This window comes from Erythrolamprus reginae, chromosome 2 (genome assembly GCF_031021105.1).
Source record: "Erythrolamprus reginae isolate rEryReg1 chromosome 2, rEryReg1.hap1, whole genome shotgun sequence".
Lineage (NCBI taxonomy): Eukaryota > Metazoa > Chordata > Lepidosauria > Squamata > Dipsadidae > Erythrolamprus > Erythrolamprus reginae.
In genome coordinates, this window is record NC_091951.1 from 345,204,894 (window position 1) to 345,222,782 (window position 17,889).

A 17,889-nucleotide genomic window follows, 5' to 3' on the forward strand; every position below is an offset into this window, starting at 1 on the left:
TCCAAATACTAGAGGTACAGCAAAAACCCAGCCCTCCACAACAACTTATGACCAAAACAGTACATAACATATCAGACAAGATACTCACCACTACAGAAACCAATATTCTTTCAAAAGGATTTAATTTTGCAATAACTCCAAGACGAATACCAACTGAAAATATCATATGTGGAATTGAAACAACTTTACATAAAATCAACCCAGATACTGCTAACAAAATTAGACTCCAAGTCACTAATATTCTGTGCTCTAGTAAACCTCCAAAAAGCAACATACAGCAGGAAGAAAGAGAGGCACTTATCAATCTAAAGAAAAACCAGGATATAATAATCCTTCCAGCTGATAAAGGAAACTCCACTATAGTAATGAACACAGCAGAATACAAGGAAAAAATGACAAATCTTCTAAAAAATCCGGCCTACAAACTCCTAAGCACAGATCCTACCACCTACCTAGAAAAAACCACCAAATCTAAAATCAAGGCCTCTCCCATCAGCGAAGAAATCCAGCAAAAAATCATCCCCAGAGAAAAATCTTCCATATGTCCAAAACTCTATGGCCTTCCAAAAATACACAAAGAAGGAATACCTCTCAGGCCAATAGTCAGTTCTATAGGCTCCCCTCTACAAAACCTTGCCAAATTTTTAGCCAAATACCTTCAACCATATACAGAAACTATTACCTCATATGTTCAAAATTCATCCCACTTTATACAAATAATTAAAAAACAAAACCTACAACCCGATGACCTACTTGTAAGTTTCGATGTCGTGTCCCTGTTCACACAAATACCTATTACAGAAGCCTTGACAGCTATCCAAGACAAACACAAACCCCCCAAATATATCCTAGACCTTACCAACCACTGCCTGACCAATACATACTTCATCTATAATGAACAAAGATATAAACAAATAGAGGGAGCCCCCATGGGATCACCTCTATCACCTGTCATAGCCAACCTCTATATGGAATATTTCGAAAATAATGCTTTAGAGCAAGCCAAATACAAACCCAAACTTTGGCTGAGATATGTTGATGATACCTTTGTAATTTGGCCACATGGTAAAGAAAAACTAGACAATTTCCTCACTCATCTCAACAGCCTACACCCCAAAATACAGTTTACTATGGAAACAGAAATCAATGATCAACTTCCCTTTCTAGATGTACTGGTCTATAAAAAACCCAATGGCAGCCTAGGACATACTATCTACCAAAAGAAAACCCATACCAACCGTTATCTAAATGCACACTCACACCACCACCCCGCACAAATCACCTCAGTGGCCAAAACTCTCATCACCAGAACCAAACGCTTAGCTGACCATGAGCACTTAAAAACTGAATTGAACAAACTCAAAGATGTACTAATTTCTAATGGATTCAAAGAGAAAACAATAACAAACCTAATCAATAAAGAGACACCCCCCAAAAAACAAGATCAAGAACAGGACAATGGCACCACCATCCTTCCTTACATCAAAGGCACCACGGATAAAATTAGTAAAATTCTACAAAAACATAACATCAAAACCTCATTTTGCACTAACCAAAAAATATCTAATATCCTAAGGAGCCCCAAAGATAAAATCCAATTAGAATACCAAGGTATCTATGAAATCCCTTGCAAAACATGTGCAGCCACATACATTGGACAAACTAACCGAAGAGTGAGCCAGCGCATGGCAGAACATATGAATGCAGTCAAGAAACAGGAGAAGACCTCCTCCCTTGTCCAGCACATTAAAAGAACAGGGCACGAAATTGACTTTGAAAAAACTAAATTACTCCACAAAACAGAGAATTTATATAAAAGAATCTCTCTAGAAGCTATTGAAATTGAAAAAAGATCTTTTTGTTTAAATAAACGGGATGATACCTCGCGCCTGCCAGAGATTTGGAAACCAGCCTTAAACAAAATAAAAACTTCATTATAATCAATATGTCAATCCTTTAATTATTATGATTTTAGAATTTTATATTTGGAAATCAGACTTAAACAAAACACTTCATAATCTTCATACCATTCCTTCTATAACCAGGATTACACCAACCAATCAGATCACGGAAGCATAGTCACCCAATCTATTTGCTACATTCAAAGCAAATCTCCACCCCCACACTACATGCTAAGAAGGAATGTCAGTTGCTAATATTCATTTGCAAAAACACAGAGATTGGAACTCCAGCCTGATGATGGTAAATGTGATTTTACCGAAACGTCGCATAGACATGCAAAACATTACACAGGGCAAAACCCGAACTCAGAACAATCTACATACATATACCCGTGAAAATTTACGAAAACAAATATATATATATATATATATATATATTTATATATTTATATATTTATATATTATATCTTGAACACCCGGTTCTTATTTAGAAAAGTTAGACCAACCTCCGCGGGCCGGTCACAGACGGCGGGTGGGCCGCATCCGGCCCTCGGGCCGCATCTTACCCAGGTCTGCTCTGGAGGATTCAGGAAAGCTTCCTGATGTCCTGGAATGCGAAAAACAGCACAACGGGAAAACTGGAAGTCCGTTTTCCGAATTTCCGGTTTGCTCATTGGTCAGGTTTTTTGCACTCTGGTTTTTTTGCACTTCCCTGAATCCTCTGGAGGCCAAAGTGGCCTTTGCCAAGGCTGAAAATCATCTGGCCCGCGCATTCATTCGCTCTGGAACTGACATAGGGCAATGCCTTACGTGCCCTCCGATATGGCTCTGCGTGCCACTCATGGCAAGTGTGCCGTAGTTTCACCATCACGGCTTGTTTATATTCTCAGACCAAACAAACATATCATTGGTTGCCGATCAATTTCTGGTCGCAATTCAAAGTGTTGGTTATGACCTATAAAGCCCTTCATGGCATCGGACCAGAATATCTCCGAGATTGCCTTCTGCTGCACGAATCCCAGCGACCGATTAGGTCCCACAGAGTTGGCCTTCTCCGGGTCCCGTTGACTAAACAATGTCATTTGGCGGGACCCAGAGAAGAGCCTTCTCTGTGGTGGCCCCGATCCTCTGGAACCAGCTCCCCCCTATCAGAGTTGCCCCCACCCTCCTTGCCTTTCGCAAGCTCCTTAAAACCCACCTCTGTCGTCAGGCATGGGGGAATTGAAATTTTCCCCCCCTTCCCCCTAGGCTTATAGAATTTATACATGGTATGCTTGTTTGTATGATTGGTCTCTTAAATTGGGGTTTTTTAGATTAATTTTTAATATTAGATTTGTTACATTGTTTTCTTTATTGTTGTTAGCCGCCCCGAGTCTTCGGAGAGGGGCGGCATACAAATCTAAATTAATAATAATAATAATAATAATAATAATAATAATAATAATAATAATAATATCACCCATGTCTGCATCCGAGAATGAAGTGTGGAATCAACACACAATCATGTGGATTTGTACATTCTACATAATTTGTCCCAGCCAGGCACAATATTAATTCTTTATTTTTTTTAAAAAAAACCCACAGAATTAATATGTGCCTTTGAGCTGCTAAAAATAAACGGTTATTATAGAAGCTGTAGAACTTGTGCACGCGTAAAAGAACCAAAACACTTAAAGAACAAAACCTTATTTAAAATTCAGTTTAGGTTTATAGTGATTTACACTTGCTCCTTTAATTGCTGTGTAGAATTCCACCATCTTTACAGCTATTGGTATTTCAATAGATTGTTTAAGTGTTTAAAGTTTAATAAGCTCCCAGTCCTAGAACGGAAAAAAAAAATGGGTGTAATTAAAATTTCAATTACTGTAAGCGATTTTTGGTCCATACGATTAATAAAAGCTTAAGGCACTTAAACGGGAGCTGGTTTTAAATGCTAAAAGCGCTTTCCTAATTAGCTTGAATGCTTACAGAGTACACATTATTCATTTCTTAAAATGCCACACATTGTTTCCCTTTGCAGCTGTCAGGAGATGAATTAAGAGTGCAATCAAGATTTAGCTATACAATCAGATAAATTCTTCCAGGCTCTTTTTTCTTCCCCCTCTTAAATGGTGCAGAGGTTGTTCTTCCAATTTTAATAGTCTGGGCCTAGTTTATTCAGCATTTATCATGAACATTCTGGTGCCTTTTTTTCCATCTTCAAGAAGGCACACAAGTCCTATTTTAAAAAGTCGATTAGAGAGTTTAAATGAAAATAAAGAGTGTAGGATTATGGTTTTCTGTTCTGCCTGGCTCTATGGTAAGAGTCTCCCAAAAATTCAAGGGTACAAATTTCAGACACACACGCTTGAAAGTTCAAAAACAATGTTCTTTATCACAAAAATTCAAAAGAAACAAAGCACCCTTTTTCTACTGCAAAGAGCACTCGTCCCAAAACAACCTGGTAGTCTGTACAATCCCCTTAATCAGTCTTTAAATTCTTAGCTAGCAGCTGTGAAGAACCGTCACAGCCCTCCTTCTTCCACGAAGTGAAACACACACACACTTTGCTCTGCTTTGGTTTCAAAGTCGTGAAAAATCAACAAACAGCAACGCACAGACCTGAAGAACAAGGATCAGATAATCTTCCACAACGGCCAAACCAACACGCTGCTATTTATATCAACAGCTCTAATTACTGGAGTTCCACTCAAACACAGGTGGCCTCTCTTATCTCCTGTAATATTTCTGCAATTGGCCTGTTCTATGCATAATTCTGCGCATGCGTGGGTCTAACACTTCCTCATCCGAATCAACCGAAGATAATGGAGATTGGCTTCCTGGGCTGTGTGCCAAGCCCCCCTCTTCCAAGTCACCCCCACCTTCTTCTTCGTCCGAGGAAACTGCACTACCTGACTCTGTCGGCAATAAAACAGGCCTATGACATGTTGATGTTTCCCCTGCATCCACCTCCACATTCCTTGGGGCAGGAGCTGGGCCAGAGCCAACCACAACAGTTTTCTAGATTTTTTTGCTTGTAATATGAAGATTTTTTTAAATATATAATCTACTCTGCTTAGATGATTATAAGAAAACTCGTTTTTTTGGAACAATTAGTTCAATAGATTTGTAAGACCCAAATAAGATGTGAATTTGATGACCAGCGATTGATTAATTAATTTATTTATTTGATTTTTTTTATGCCGCCATTCTCCTTAGACTCAGGGCGGCTTACAACATGTTAGCAATAGCACTTTTTTTAAAAAAACCAGAGCCAGCATATTGCCCCCCAATCTGGGTCCTCATGTAAATGAAAAGGCTATTGTAATGTTTTAATATTAGATGGAGAAAAGCTATATTTTAAGAGGTTTTTGAATATTATTTATTAGATTTGTATGCCGCCCTTCTCCGAAGACTTGGGGTGGCTAATATATAAGATATTATATGTTTGTACAGTCCTTTTGTGAAAGAGATATAAGAGCCTCCACTGAATTATTACAAAGTAAAAAGAAAAATTTTGCATAAGCTTAATTTTGTGTTGGAAACTATGTATTGTTTTTTATTTTATGCTGGAGAAAAAAGAAATTAAAAAAATAATGACAAGAAAATAAAGTGTTTGATGCATGTGTTTCAGAAGAATGGTAAGACAGTATTAGGGGCGGACTACCAATTTCAGCCCTACCGGAACGCGCTTGGGTGCGCGATTCGACTTCTGCACATGCGCAGAAACCCAATCTCCTGCGAAGACGCGAGTGTGAGATTTCCAGGTGTTTTGGAGATAAGAGCGAGTGACCGGCAAAATAAGGTAAGAGCTGTGCCGCCAGACCCTGCCGCCCCGCCATGACACCCCCCAGCCCACTCCCATCTGCCCGGCGTAATGCCGGCTGCCATGCTGCCGCCCATTAACCCCACTCCCAGACACTGGCAGGAATGATGGGAGCTGCTGGCTCACATTGGCCCACTGCGTTGGCAGCTGTCACTATGCCACCCCCTGACGCCGTCATGAGCCAGCCGCTGCCACGCCGCCCTCCACCCCAGATGCTGGCATGAGCGATGGGAGCTGTCAGCTCCTGCCCGCCCGCCTCATTGCCAGCCAATACCATGCTGCCCCCGCGCCCTGACGCTGGCACAAAGGGCCTGCCCGCTCCACTGTGCTGTGGCTCTTACCTGCGATCATCTGTTCGATACGCCATGGCACAGGGAACAGGCAGGCCGGCCCCAAGCTCTGTGCTCTCTCAAGTGCCGCAGTGAGATTTGGTTGCTGTGCATATGTAGCAGCCGAAATCGTGCGTTGACATCCTTACGGTAGTGAGATTTGGGTAAAAGTTGCCATTTCTTTGCTTCTGTGCATGTGCAGAAGCAAAAGAAATTGTAATTTTTACCAGCATCGTGCCGGCTAGGTCCCACAGAGTTGGCCTTCTCCGGGTCCCGTCGACAAAACAATGTCGTCTGGCGGGACCCAGGGGAAGAGCCTTCTCTGTGGCGGCCCCAACCCTCTGGAATCAACTCCCCCCGGAGATCAGGATTGCCCCCACCCTCCTTGCCTTTCGCAAACCCCTTAAAACTCACCTCTGCCGTCAGGCATGGGGAAATTGATTCCCCTAGGCCGTTCCCTTTTATGCATGGTATGTCTGGGATGTATGATTGTTTTTATATTAAGGGTTTTAAATTGTTTTTAATAATAGGATTTGTACTGTGCTTTATTGTTGTGAGCCGCTCTGAGTCTTTGGAGAGGAGCGGCATACAAATCTAATAAATAATAATAGTAGTAGTAGTAATAATAATAATAATAATAATAATAATAATAATAATAATAATATCATCTGTCTGGCGGGTCCCAGGAGAAGAGCCTTCTCTGTGGCGGCCCCAACTCTCTGGAACCAGCTCCCCCTGGAGATTAGAACTGCCCCCACCTTCCTTGCCTTCCGTAAACTCCTTAAAACTCACCTCTGCCATCAGGCATAGGGGAATTGAGGCATTCCCCCCCTCCCCTGGGCCTATACAATTTATGTATGGTATGTCTGTGTGTATGTCTGGTTTAATAATGGGGTCTTTTAATGTTTTTTTTAAATTGATTTGTTGTTAATTATTCTATTGTATGTTGTGAGCTGCCCCAAGTCTACGTAGAGGGTCGGCATACAAATCTAATAAACAAACGAATGAACGAACGATAATGATAATAATTGTAATAATGTTCCAAGGCGCCAGAAGAGAAGCTGTAGTTCCTAACGCCATGGGAAATTTGTCTTTTCCCATGGTTTTGGGCGACCCCTGTGAAACAGTCGTTCGATCCCCAAAGGGGTCCCAACCCCCAGGTTGAAAAACGCTGATTTAGCAGAAGACACAGAGCTCTCACTACATTGCACAATCTCCTAAGGGTGTTTCCTTCATCGGATCACCCTAAGCAAACTTAGCTCAGGCAAACACCTAGGATTTGTACTTTGCCTATGGAGCCAGTTATGACCCCTACATAACCCCTTACAACAGCCAACAGAATACATGTCCTTGCACAGGAACAGGAAGTTCAGGTGCAAAGCCCAAGAGAAGGTATAAAACCTCCCACTCTGAACTCCATGCAGTCAGTTGCACCAGAACCACCCCTGTGTTTCTGTTTCATCATTAAACCATCTTTCCAACCAGCCTCCCAAGTTTCCAGTATCTTTCCCCAGGCTTGAAACTTAACGAGATGGATATTTCTTCCAACAAGGCTTTCTGATTATTTTTATTAATGGGGTTTTATACTATTTACTATATTATTATGTATAAACAGACAAGAGGTTGAACAACTAAGGTTTTGATGCAACCGGAACAATCTAGAACACACTCAAAACTGTAGAAATGGTGGTAGACTTTAGGAGAAACCCTTCCACCTCTCACAATACTAGACAACCCAGTATCAAAAGTAGAGACCTTCAAATTTCTAGGTTCTATCATATCTTAAGACCTAAAATGGTCACCTAACATCAAAAACGTCATCAAAAAAGCACAACAAAGAATGTTCTTTCTGTGCCAGCTCAGGAAGCTCAAACTGCCCCAGGAGCTGCTGATACAGTTCTACAGAGGAATAATCGAGTCTGTCTGCACCTCTATAACTGTCTGGTTTGGTTCTACAACCCAACAAGACCGACACAAACTTCAGAGGAGAATTAGAACTGCAGAGAAAGCAGTTGCTGCCAACCTGCCTTCCACTAAGGATTTGTATACTGTACTGCTGAATGGCTAAAATCAGCTGCTTAGACCAGGGGTCTCCAACCTTGGTCACTTTAAGGCTTGTGGACTTCAACTCCCAGAGTTCCTCAGCCAGAAAAGCTGGCTGGAGACCCCTGGTTTTAAACTACTTAAGGTCAGACTCAAGATTAACAGAAAGCACCCTATTTTCCCCTCCAATGGCGTTAAAGCGCATGCGCGGCCCAGGCGCGATTCTTCCCCAGAGCGCGCGCTCGCCACGAGCCCCGCCCACCCCGCCTGACGGTTACTATAGTTACCGGGCAAACCGGAAACGGGTTCTCGTTTAACTCACTTCTTCTTTGGCCTGGTGCGTCGTTCTCAACGACTGATACGTCAGCTCCATTTCAAGAGCGCGATTGAAGGAAAAGGAAAAACAACAAAAACTCGAGGCGACTGCGCGTTTTGGTATATTTCGTGAGGGCCTTTTAAAGCTCCATCTTTCCCTGAGCGGCGCTTGATGGAAAAAAAAAAGGCGGACCAATCAATGTCTCCCGTTAGCCAATACCGACAGGCGGGGGGTGGGATTACAAGCGAGCCCAAGGAAAATCCGCCAATCGATTTAGAACGTAAAAGGAGCGGAAGGCGGGAGTTGTTTGGAAGATGGCCAATCAGGACGAGGCGGGAGAAATTAGCCAATCACGGCATCGCAAGGGGCGCTAATGCAACGGATTGGCTTACCGCCAGTTGGCTGTACTGTATTGCCTTCTGGCAATGGACCGGAAAGTGGTGATGTAATTGAGATGGCCATGGTTTATTACTTGGGTGGGGGTCCTCGCGGGAGCGTGCTTGATTGACAGCGGCCGTAGGCTGAGTTCACCGGGTGGATCGCTATTTGATCACTTCGGTCGTCGCATATTTTGTGAAGCTTTATTGAGCCAGGATTTTAGGCAGATTATATACTGCTCAGAAAAAACAAAGGGAACATTCAAAGAACACACCCTAGATCTGAATGAATGATATTGAAGACTTTGTTCCGTACAAAGTTGAATGTGCACAACAGCAGGTGAAATTGATTGTCAATCAGTGTTGCTTCCTAAGTGGACAGTTTGATTTCACAGAAGTTTGATTTACTTACTTTTATATTTATATATTATATTTATTTACTTTTATAGCACTTGAGAATGGTATATTGTGTAGTACTGATTGTTTTTTTAATATTAAGGGATTTTAACTTCAGTTTTATTAATATTAGATTTGTACCACTGTTTATTGTATTTTATTATTGTTGTGAGCTGCCCCGAGTCCTTGGAGAGGGGTGGCATACAAATCTAATAAATTATTATTATGTCAATACAACACAGCTAACGAGATCACTATGCTGGATTTCGTATTTCATCATCAGTCGGGCACTCTGGGTGTTGAAGTCCACAAGTCTTAAAGTTGCCAAGGTTGAAGACCACTGCTTTAAACCCTATACAGGTAGTCCTCGACATAGAAAAGTTCATGCAGTCACCGTTCAAAGTTACAATGGCATTGAAAAAAATGACTCAAGACTTTTTTCCAACTTATACGACCATTGCCACATCCTCATGGTCACATGATCAAAATTCAGAGGCTTGGCAAGTGGTTCATATTCATGACAGTTGGGAGTGTCCTGAGGGAATCACATGATGGCTTTTCAATCGGGAAGCCGGATTCACTTAACAAATGGCTTACTAACTTTATGCACTGCAGCGATGGCAACTGTGGCAAGAAATGTCGTAAAATGGGCCAAAACTCATTTAACAAATTCTCACTTAGCATAAATGTTGGGCTCAAAACTTTTGAAAGAAGAATAAGCATGCCTGCACAGTACTCTTTAACCATATACAGTACTTACAAATTTACATTTTAGTCCAACCTGCCTTCCATTGAGGACCTGTATATTGCATGAGTCAAAAAGAGGGCAGGGAAAATATTTACTGACCCCTCACATCCTGGATACAAACTGTTTCAACTCCTACCCTCAAAACGTCGCTACAGAGCACTGCACACCAAGACAACTTGACACAAGAACAGTTTTTTCCCAAACGCCATCACTCTACTAAACAAATAATTCCCTCAACACTGTCAGACTTTCTACTAAATCTGCACTTCTATTCTACTAGTTTTTCTCATCATTCCTATCACCCATTTCCTCCCATGTTGACTGTATGACTGTAACTTGTTGCTTATATCCTAAGATTTGTATTAATATTGCTTCTTCATTGCTTATTTGACCCCTATGACAATCATTAAGTGTCGTACCACATGATTCTTGACAAATGTATATTTTATGTACGCTGAGAGCATATGCACCAAGACAAATTCCTTGTGTGTCCAATCACACTTGGCCAATAATATTCTGTTAGGTTATGAAGAAGCAACTCCAGGAGTTACATGTCAGTGTGAGTTATACAAATCCTGAAAATGGGTTTAACTGAAATTGCTTGTTAACCGTGGATAAGAATCTTATGTAATAAAACCATTTTTTAAAACACATTGGTTTTCCCTTACCAGCTAAACCTGAATTAATAAAGTATCATTGCTATGTTCACATAATAGGCTATGCCCAAACAGGTATATTCGTGGTGGCTTAATTAGATAGCCTGTTCATACATGCTAAAACAATCGTTGGCTTCTTAACATGACTCCTTACAAAGCCCTTTTAGTTCAAACTACTGTACTGTGATGTGTGAATCTCGCCAAAGTGTTAAGCTTATGATTCATTGTGTGTTGCAGCCCCAGGCAACTGTATATTAAGCCCTGAGTGTATTATACAAAGTCAGCAAAAAGCAAATATGTTTTAAATAGAGAAAACATAGCATCAGTCAAAATGAACATGTCCTGGTAAAAGCTGGTGGTAGAACTGTTGGCTATACCAAGCAGGTATTTTTAGATGGAGAGGAGTTTTGTGGCTTTGTACCACTAATTTGAATAACTGCCTGTGTAACACGAAAACTTCTGTCGGTGTTGTAATAGTTTCTTTAATTCTAATATAAATCAACAGCTTTATCTTTCTGTATTTGGATTGCATTTACACTAAAGTTACAGTCTAATAGTTGGAAGATTATTAGGGAGATTATTAAACCCAACTCCTCCTGTCCCGTGCAAAATAAAACTTACTACTTACACAGTCCCTGAAGGGTGGTCATTCAGTCTGTTGAAACTTCCCAACAAAGAACATATCAACATATTTATTTGCTCATTTTAAAAAAAATTGTTGCATTTTATGAGATTCTAAGAGTGCAGAGAAGAGCAGCAAAGATAAGTAGGGGACTGAAAGCTAAAACATGTGATGAACAGAAACTAGTTGTCTAGTGTCTAAAGAAGAGGACTGGGGGTGACATGATAGCAATCTTCCAGTCTCTCAGGGGTTGCCACAGAGAGGAGGGGATCCCTTTATTTTCCAGAGCACCAGAGGGCCGGATGAGGAACAATGGCTGGAAGCTGACCAAGGAGAGATTCAACCTGGAAATAAGGAAGAACTTCCTGACGGTCAGAACGATCAACCAGTGGAACAACCTACCAGCGGACGTTGTGAACTCCAATACTCTGGACATTTTAAAGAGGAAATTGGACTGCCATTTGGCTGGGATGCTATAGGATTCCTGCTTAGGCAGGGGGTTGGACTTGATGACCCACATGGTCCCTTCCAACTCTAACAATAAATAAATAAATAAATAAATAAATAAATAAAATAAAAGAAGAGGAAGTCAATCTATTCTTCCAAAGCACCTGAAGGCAGATCAAGAAACTACGGAAACTTATCAAGCAGAGATCCAATCCAGAAATAAAAAGTAATTTCCTGAAAGCGACAACAATTTGTGGGCTGGCTGCCTTCAGAAATTGTGGGTGCTCTATTATTGGAGGATTTTTGGAAAAAAGGCTTGGACAGCTATTTGTCAGAACTGGTATAAGGTCTCCTGCATGAGGTGGGAGTTGGACTAGAAGATCTATAAGGTCTCTTCCAATCTGTTGTTCTGGGATAACCTAATAACTGCTTGGTCTTCAATCACGTTTCTGTGTCTTCTCTTTGCCAAACTAAAGTATGTATGTACGTATGTATGTATGTATTTTATTTGTTTTTTCAAGTACGTATTGGTAGTATACAAAGATATAACAATGTTTATATACATTTATTTATTTATTTTGTCCAATACACAATACATATTGAGGAGAATAGACATGAAGTATTACATATACTTCTATAGAGAAGATTGAACTGCCACTTGACTGGTGTACTATAGGGTTCCTGCTTGGGCAGGGGGTTGAACTCGATGGCCTTTATGGTCCCTTTCAACCCTAAAAATAAATAAATAAATAAATATAAAGAAAAGATACGAAAATAGAAAAGATATATGAAAGGGAGAAAAGATATATATGGGATAAGGGGAGACAAATTGGACAGGGGACGAAAGGCACACTGGTGCACTTATGTACACCCCTTACTGACCTCTTAGGAACCTGGAGAGGTCAATCGTGGATAGTCTAAGGGAGAAATGTTGGGGGTTAGGGATTGACACTACTGAGTCCGGTAATGAGTTCCATGCTTCGACAACTCGATTGCTAAAGTCATATTTTTTACAGTCAAGCTTGGAGCGATTAATATTAAGTTTGAATTTGTTGCGTGCTCTTGTGTTGTTGCGGTTGAAGCTGAAGTAGTCATTGACAGGCAGAACGTTGCAGCATATAATTTTGTGGGCAATACTTAGATCGTGTTTTAGGCATCGTAGTTTTATGCTTTCTAGGCCTAGGATTGATAGTCTGCTTTCGTAGAATACAGTATTATGTTTCGAGTGGAGGAGTGAAGGGCTCTTCTGGTGAAGTATCTTTGGACGTTTTCTAGGGTGTTCATGTCCGAAATGTGGTGTGGAATCCAGACAGATGAACTGTATTCAAGGGTGGGTCTGGCAAATGCTTTGTAGGCTCTGGTGAGTAGTGTGAGATTGCCGGGGCAGAAGCTGCGTAGGATCAGGTTAACAACTCTGGAAGCCTTACATGACACTAGTAAGAGAGAAATATTAGGACAGGGGAGGAAGGCATGCTCGTGCAGTTATGCACGCCTCTTACTGACCTCTTAGGAATCGGGAGAGCTCGACAATGGATATAAGAATAAAGTTTTGGGGGATAGATGATGATACTAGAGTCATATTCTTTCCTTCCAGACTTCTTATCATCTTGATAGCTATCCTCTGGATTGTCTATGCCATTCCTAAACTCTGTTAACCAGAACTGGATATACCGTAACAATTTAGGTGAGATTTGAGCATCTGACCAATACAAAGTAGAGAAGAATTATGTTTTTCTTAATTATCACACTACCCCTGCTTATTTTTCATCTGGACCATTATTCAGTAACAAATATACTGTTGAGTACAGAAACTGGAATAAAGTTAAAGCTATCCAGCCTGACATGGAACCAATCACACAGCTGTTGAATACGACTGTTTGACCATTAACATAAGCCAGCTCACATGCTGTCAATTTTAATGAAGATTTCATGGGCCAATTTGTCAAATACTTTACTAAATTTAAGCTAAGCTACAGATTTTCTGGGGTCACTTATCAAAAAAGACAATTGTCCTGGTTTGCCTTAATTTATTATTGACAAACCCATGCTGGCTCCTGTTAAAAATGCTTTAAAACCCACTGCTGAATGTTACACAATTATGATCAATAAGGATGCCAGGCTGACTGGTCTGAATTTACCCACCTCCTTTATTTTATTTTATTTTGAAGTCAGGAACATTACCCTTCTCCAATCTTCTGGGGATAAACCCATTCATGAATTCCCAAAGGTCAGAGCTCTGAAATAACATCCATAAATCTGTCAAGGTTTGTTTGTAATTGAGCTGCTCCTGAGAGTTAAACTCTTTCATGGTAGCTAGTAATCACTATTGACTAACTTGGGTTGCTACTTTTCTATCTTAATTGCTCCACTTAGGGTTTATTTGTAGTTTCCCCTGGGGAAGACAGAAGCAAAATAATAGTTGAGGAGCCCTTCCCTCTGAGACTACTGTCCTACAATTTTTTGATCTTTTGCACTATTCAAACTATTTTTCTTACTTTCAACGGTTCACTTATCTCTCTGTCAGTTCATGTTGATAAAAGATTTTATAATTCTATTTCTCATTCAGCTTAATTTCTCAAAACTTATAAGAATAAGCAACACTGCAATTAGTTTTTCCTGCCTTGCTCACTTTATCTTCTGCATCTATATCAGTTTGTAATACATCTTGATGTACATTTTGAAACATGTTGTTATATTAAAATATTAATTTTAATTTTTTTAAAAAATATGTGTTCTGCCGGGCTTTATGGTATGAGTCTCCCGAAAATTCAAGGGTAAAAATTTCTGACCCACACACACTTGAAAGTTCAAAAACAATGTTCTTTATCACAAAATTCAAAATAAACAAAGCACCCTTTTTGTATTGCAAAGAGCACTGGTCCCAAAACAATCTTGTAGGCTGTACAATCCCCTTCTAGCAGCTGTGAAGAAATGTCACAGCCCTCCTTCTTCCATGAAGTGAAACACACACACACTTTGCTCTACTTTGGTTTCAAAGTCGTGAAAAATCAACAAAGTCCGGAAACAGTAAGGTAGTCCTGAAGAACAACGATGAGATAATCTTCTACAAAGGCCAAGCCAGCATGCTACTATTTATATCAGCAACTCTAATTGCTGGAGTCCCACCCAAACACAGGTGGACAGCCAACTGTTCAACTTGTCATCTGTATGCAGATTTGTCAGGGCTCCTGGAGACTGCTTGGCCAAATGATCTGATTTCTTGCCTAAGTCATTTGCCATTAGCTTCTTAGGACTAAAACAGAGTGGCTGCTTCAATGTCACTCAACTGGCTCAAGAATAGAAAAACCCGGTCACACTTCCCTGATGAAATTCGCATTATCACAAACTAATATTGGGTTTTTAAATGGCCTCCAGAAAATTAAATTGGTTGGTTGGTTGGAGTCTTCAGAGAGGGGCGGCATACAAACCTAATAAATTATTATTATTATTATTATTATTATTATTAAAATTGTCAGATCACAGAAGTTATATCGTGTACCAATTAAGTCACAACTCATGGTTACTGCTTAATTTGACTACTGCAATTATATCAGGCTGATCATGAAGACAATTTGCAAGCTGCAGCTGGCCCAGAATACACTAGCTTCTAGTGTGATTAGTATGCCTTGTACTGGGTGCACACAATACAGCTGACCTGCAATTTTATGTTCATCAGAGTTCCCTGGGCAGGCAGACAGCTATATAAACATGTTAATACTTTATTTCCAAATCTGTTTTGAAATCAAACCGGATTGCTGTATTTTTTGTCATCTAGAAAGGATGCGGTGGAACAAACAACCTCCTGACTATGGGGAAACCATCTCCTTCTTCCTTTCCTCCTTTTTGGCAGGTAGATCAATCTCATAAGAGATAAATAGAAGCTTTTTCACTGAGTGTGAGTGGATTGATTTCCATAGTCCCCCACTGCAGTCAGTAGTTTCCCATAGAGGATTCCTAACATTTCTGGCTTTGCAGTGAAGGGGGGAGGGAGAGGGGACAGTTCTGCATGTGCAGCAACACAAGATGATTCCACAGGTACAGCCCACACTCCATATGTGTGAGTGGGAGACATGCAGCGGTGAGCTACGAGCCGGAACGCTAAATTGCGCTTGCCGCCGTGGCTCGTAAGTTGTTGCGGGACCAGTGCACGGAGCCGCAGGTAAAACCTTGCGCTGGTCCCGCAAGAACTTACGAGCTCGTAGCCCACCGCTGGAGACATGTCACCTGTCGCTTGCACAAATGGAGCTTCATGTGTGAGCCACTCCCCCAAGTGGAGCTGCGTCGCTTGCCGCTTTGTTGGGGACCCCTGCCATAAAACATCCAATGATAAAACAAAACAGGAACATTAAAAGGAATCCCTGCAACTGAGTTCAAAATTTCTATTGCTAAGCAAATGAATTTTGTTCCATTTCGCAACTTTTTTTTTTGGCCATATTTGTTAAGTGATTAGTTTGCTTGTCAGATTGCAAAGGGGATCAAAGGATGCCAGGACACTACAACCGAGTCTACGGAGAGGGGCGGCATACAAATCTAATAGTAATAATGATAATAATCATAAACAAATGCCAGTTGCCAAGCATCTGCATTTTAATCACATGACCCTGGGGATAGCCAGCTGTGTGAAAAACAGAGGGGGGAGGGTATTTCTGAGCCGTAACTTCAAAGTCACTAAATGAATGGTTGCAAGTTGAGAACTACTGTACTTGTATAAAGGCAGGCAGCACCTGAAAACAGCTACCAGGAGAAAAAAACCCTGAGATCAAAGCAATTAGCAGACCACACACATGACTACTATACCTAGTTCTTGACTTACAAGTTTAGTGATCATCAGTGAAGGGCTACCAAAATACCTTTTGACAATCATAAGAGCTCTGCTGAATCGGGCCAAAGCCCATCGAGTTCAACATACTGTGTCCCACAGTGGCCCACCAATTGTCCATGGGGATCTTGAGAAGGCAAAGGCAAGATCCTCCCTTTCCCCTGAGCCCCAACAAATGGTAAAGGGAATCCTGCCTGCCTCAACCAACTTTGACATCAATTTCAATAACCACCTATGATACACTTGGCATCCATGAATCTATCTAATCCTGCCTTGAAGCTACCCAGACTGACAGTTGTCCCAACCAGTGTTCCCTCTAATTTGTTTGGGGGGTGGGCAGAAAAGTATAGTGTCTGAGCGGCAGTCCCTTCAGGACTGGGCAGCACAGAAATAACAAATAAACAAACAAACACCCACCCTGTTTTGCCTGAGAATTTCAAAATAAAATACTGTACTGTGTGTCTATAACAGTGAGCTCATAATAGGGCAACTCTATCAATATCAAAATGCCACTTAAATAGTTGAGCTAGTTTCAAACTAGATTTTGATTTTCTTTCTCTCTTCCTTACTCCCATTCTTTTTCTTTCTCTTTTCCTTCCTCTCTTTTTTCTATCTGTTTCTCTCTCTTTCTCTCTCGGATTCTGGGCAGGTTTGGAAAACTCTGAGTTGATGATGATTTTTAAGTGAGCGATTGCTCACTGCTCAGCTTAGAGGGAACTATGGTCTGGAAGTGAATTCCATAAACCAACGACCCTCTGGGTGAAGAAATATTTCCTTTGTCCTCACTTTCTTACCTATGAGCTTTAGGGAGTGCCCCCTCGTCCTAGTATTGTGTGATAGAGAAAAGATTTTTTCTCTATCCACCCTTTCTACCCAGGCATTTTATACACTTGGATCAAGTCCCCTCTTAAAGGGGACTTAATGTCATCTTTCAAGGCTGAAGTGACCAAGGCGTTGCAACCTGCTTTCATAAGGGAAGTGCTCCATTTCCTTGACCATCCTTGTTGCACCTCACGTTGTACTGTACCTCATGGTTCTTGACCAATGTATCTTTTATTTACACTGAGAGCATATGCACCAAAACCAAATTCCTTGTGTGTCCAGTCACACCTGGCCAATAAAGAATTCTACTCTATTCTATTCTTTCCACAAGGGCCTTTTTGCACGGAACCCACAAAGCAGGAGCTTAACTACGGACCCCGGACCAGGGTCGATTTCCTCCCTTTTTCTCTGGAAGACGATTTGCCTCGGATCTTCCAACCCAATCCCGCCAATTCCGATAAGCAAGAAGCGCTTTTCCTCCGGCTCGCCGACGACAACGGTAGAAGGGGACTTCCAATGCACCCCCGCCACTCCCCGCGCGCGCCTCGCTTCGCTCGAAAGAGGCGGGAAAAGCGCGCTGACCTTGGGTCCCGCCCCTTTTAACGGCC

The 17,889-nt window shown here is 41.2% G+C and overlaps 1 protein-coding gene across 4 annotated transcripts in view; it reads right to left on the bottom strand.

Annotated features, from left to right (window-relative positions):
• KATNAL2 (katanin catalytic subunit A1 like 2) overlaps positions 1 to 8,651 on the bottom strand; it is a 72,012-nt gene extending 63,361 nt beyond the window's left edge. The window contains exon 1 of one of the 4 annotated variants that reach the window (XM_070743599.1): positions 8,401 to 8,651. In XM_070743599.1, coding sequence (XP_070599700.1) covers positions 8,401 to 8,451 — 51 coding nt within the window. In that variant the 5' untranslated portion in view covers positions 8,452 to 8,651. Of the gene's footprint in view, positions 1 to 8,365 lie in introns of all 4 variants that reach the window. The other 3 variants (XM_070743601.1, XM_070743602.1, XM_070743600.1) reach the window with 3 other exon arrangements.
• Positions 8,652 to 17,889: the final 9,238 nt, after the last annotated feature.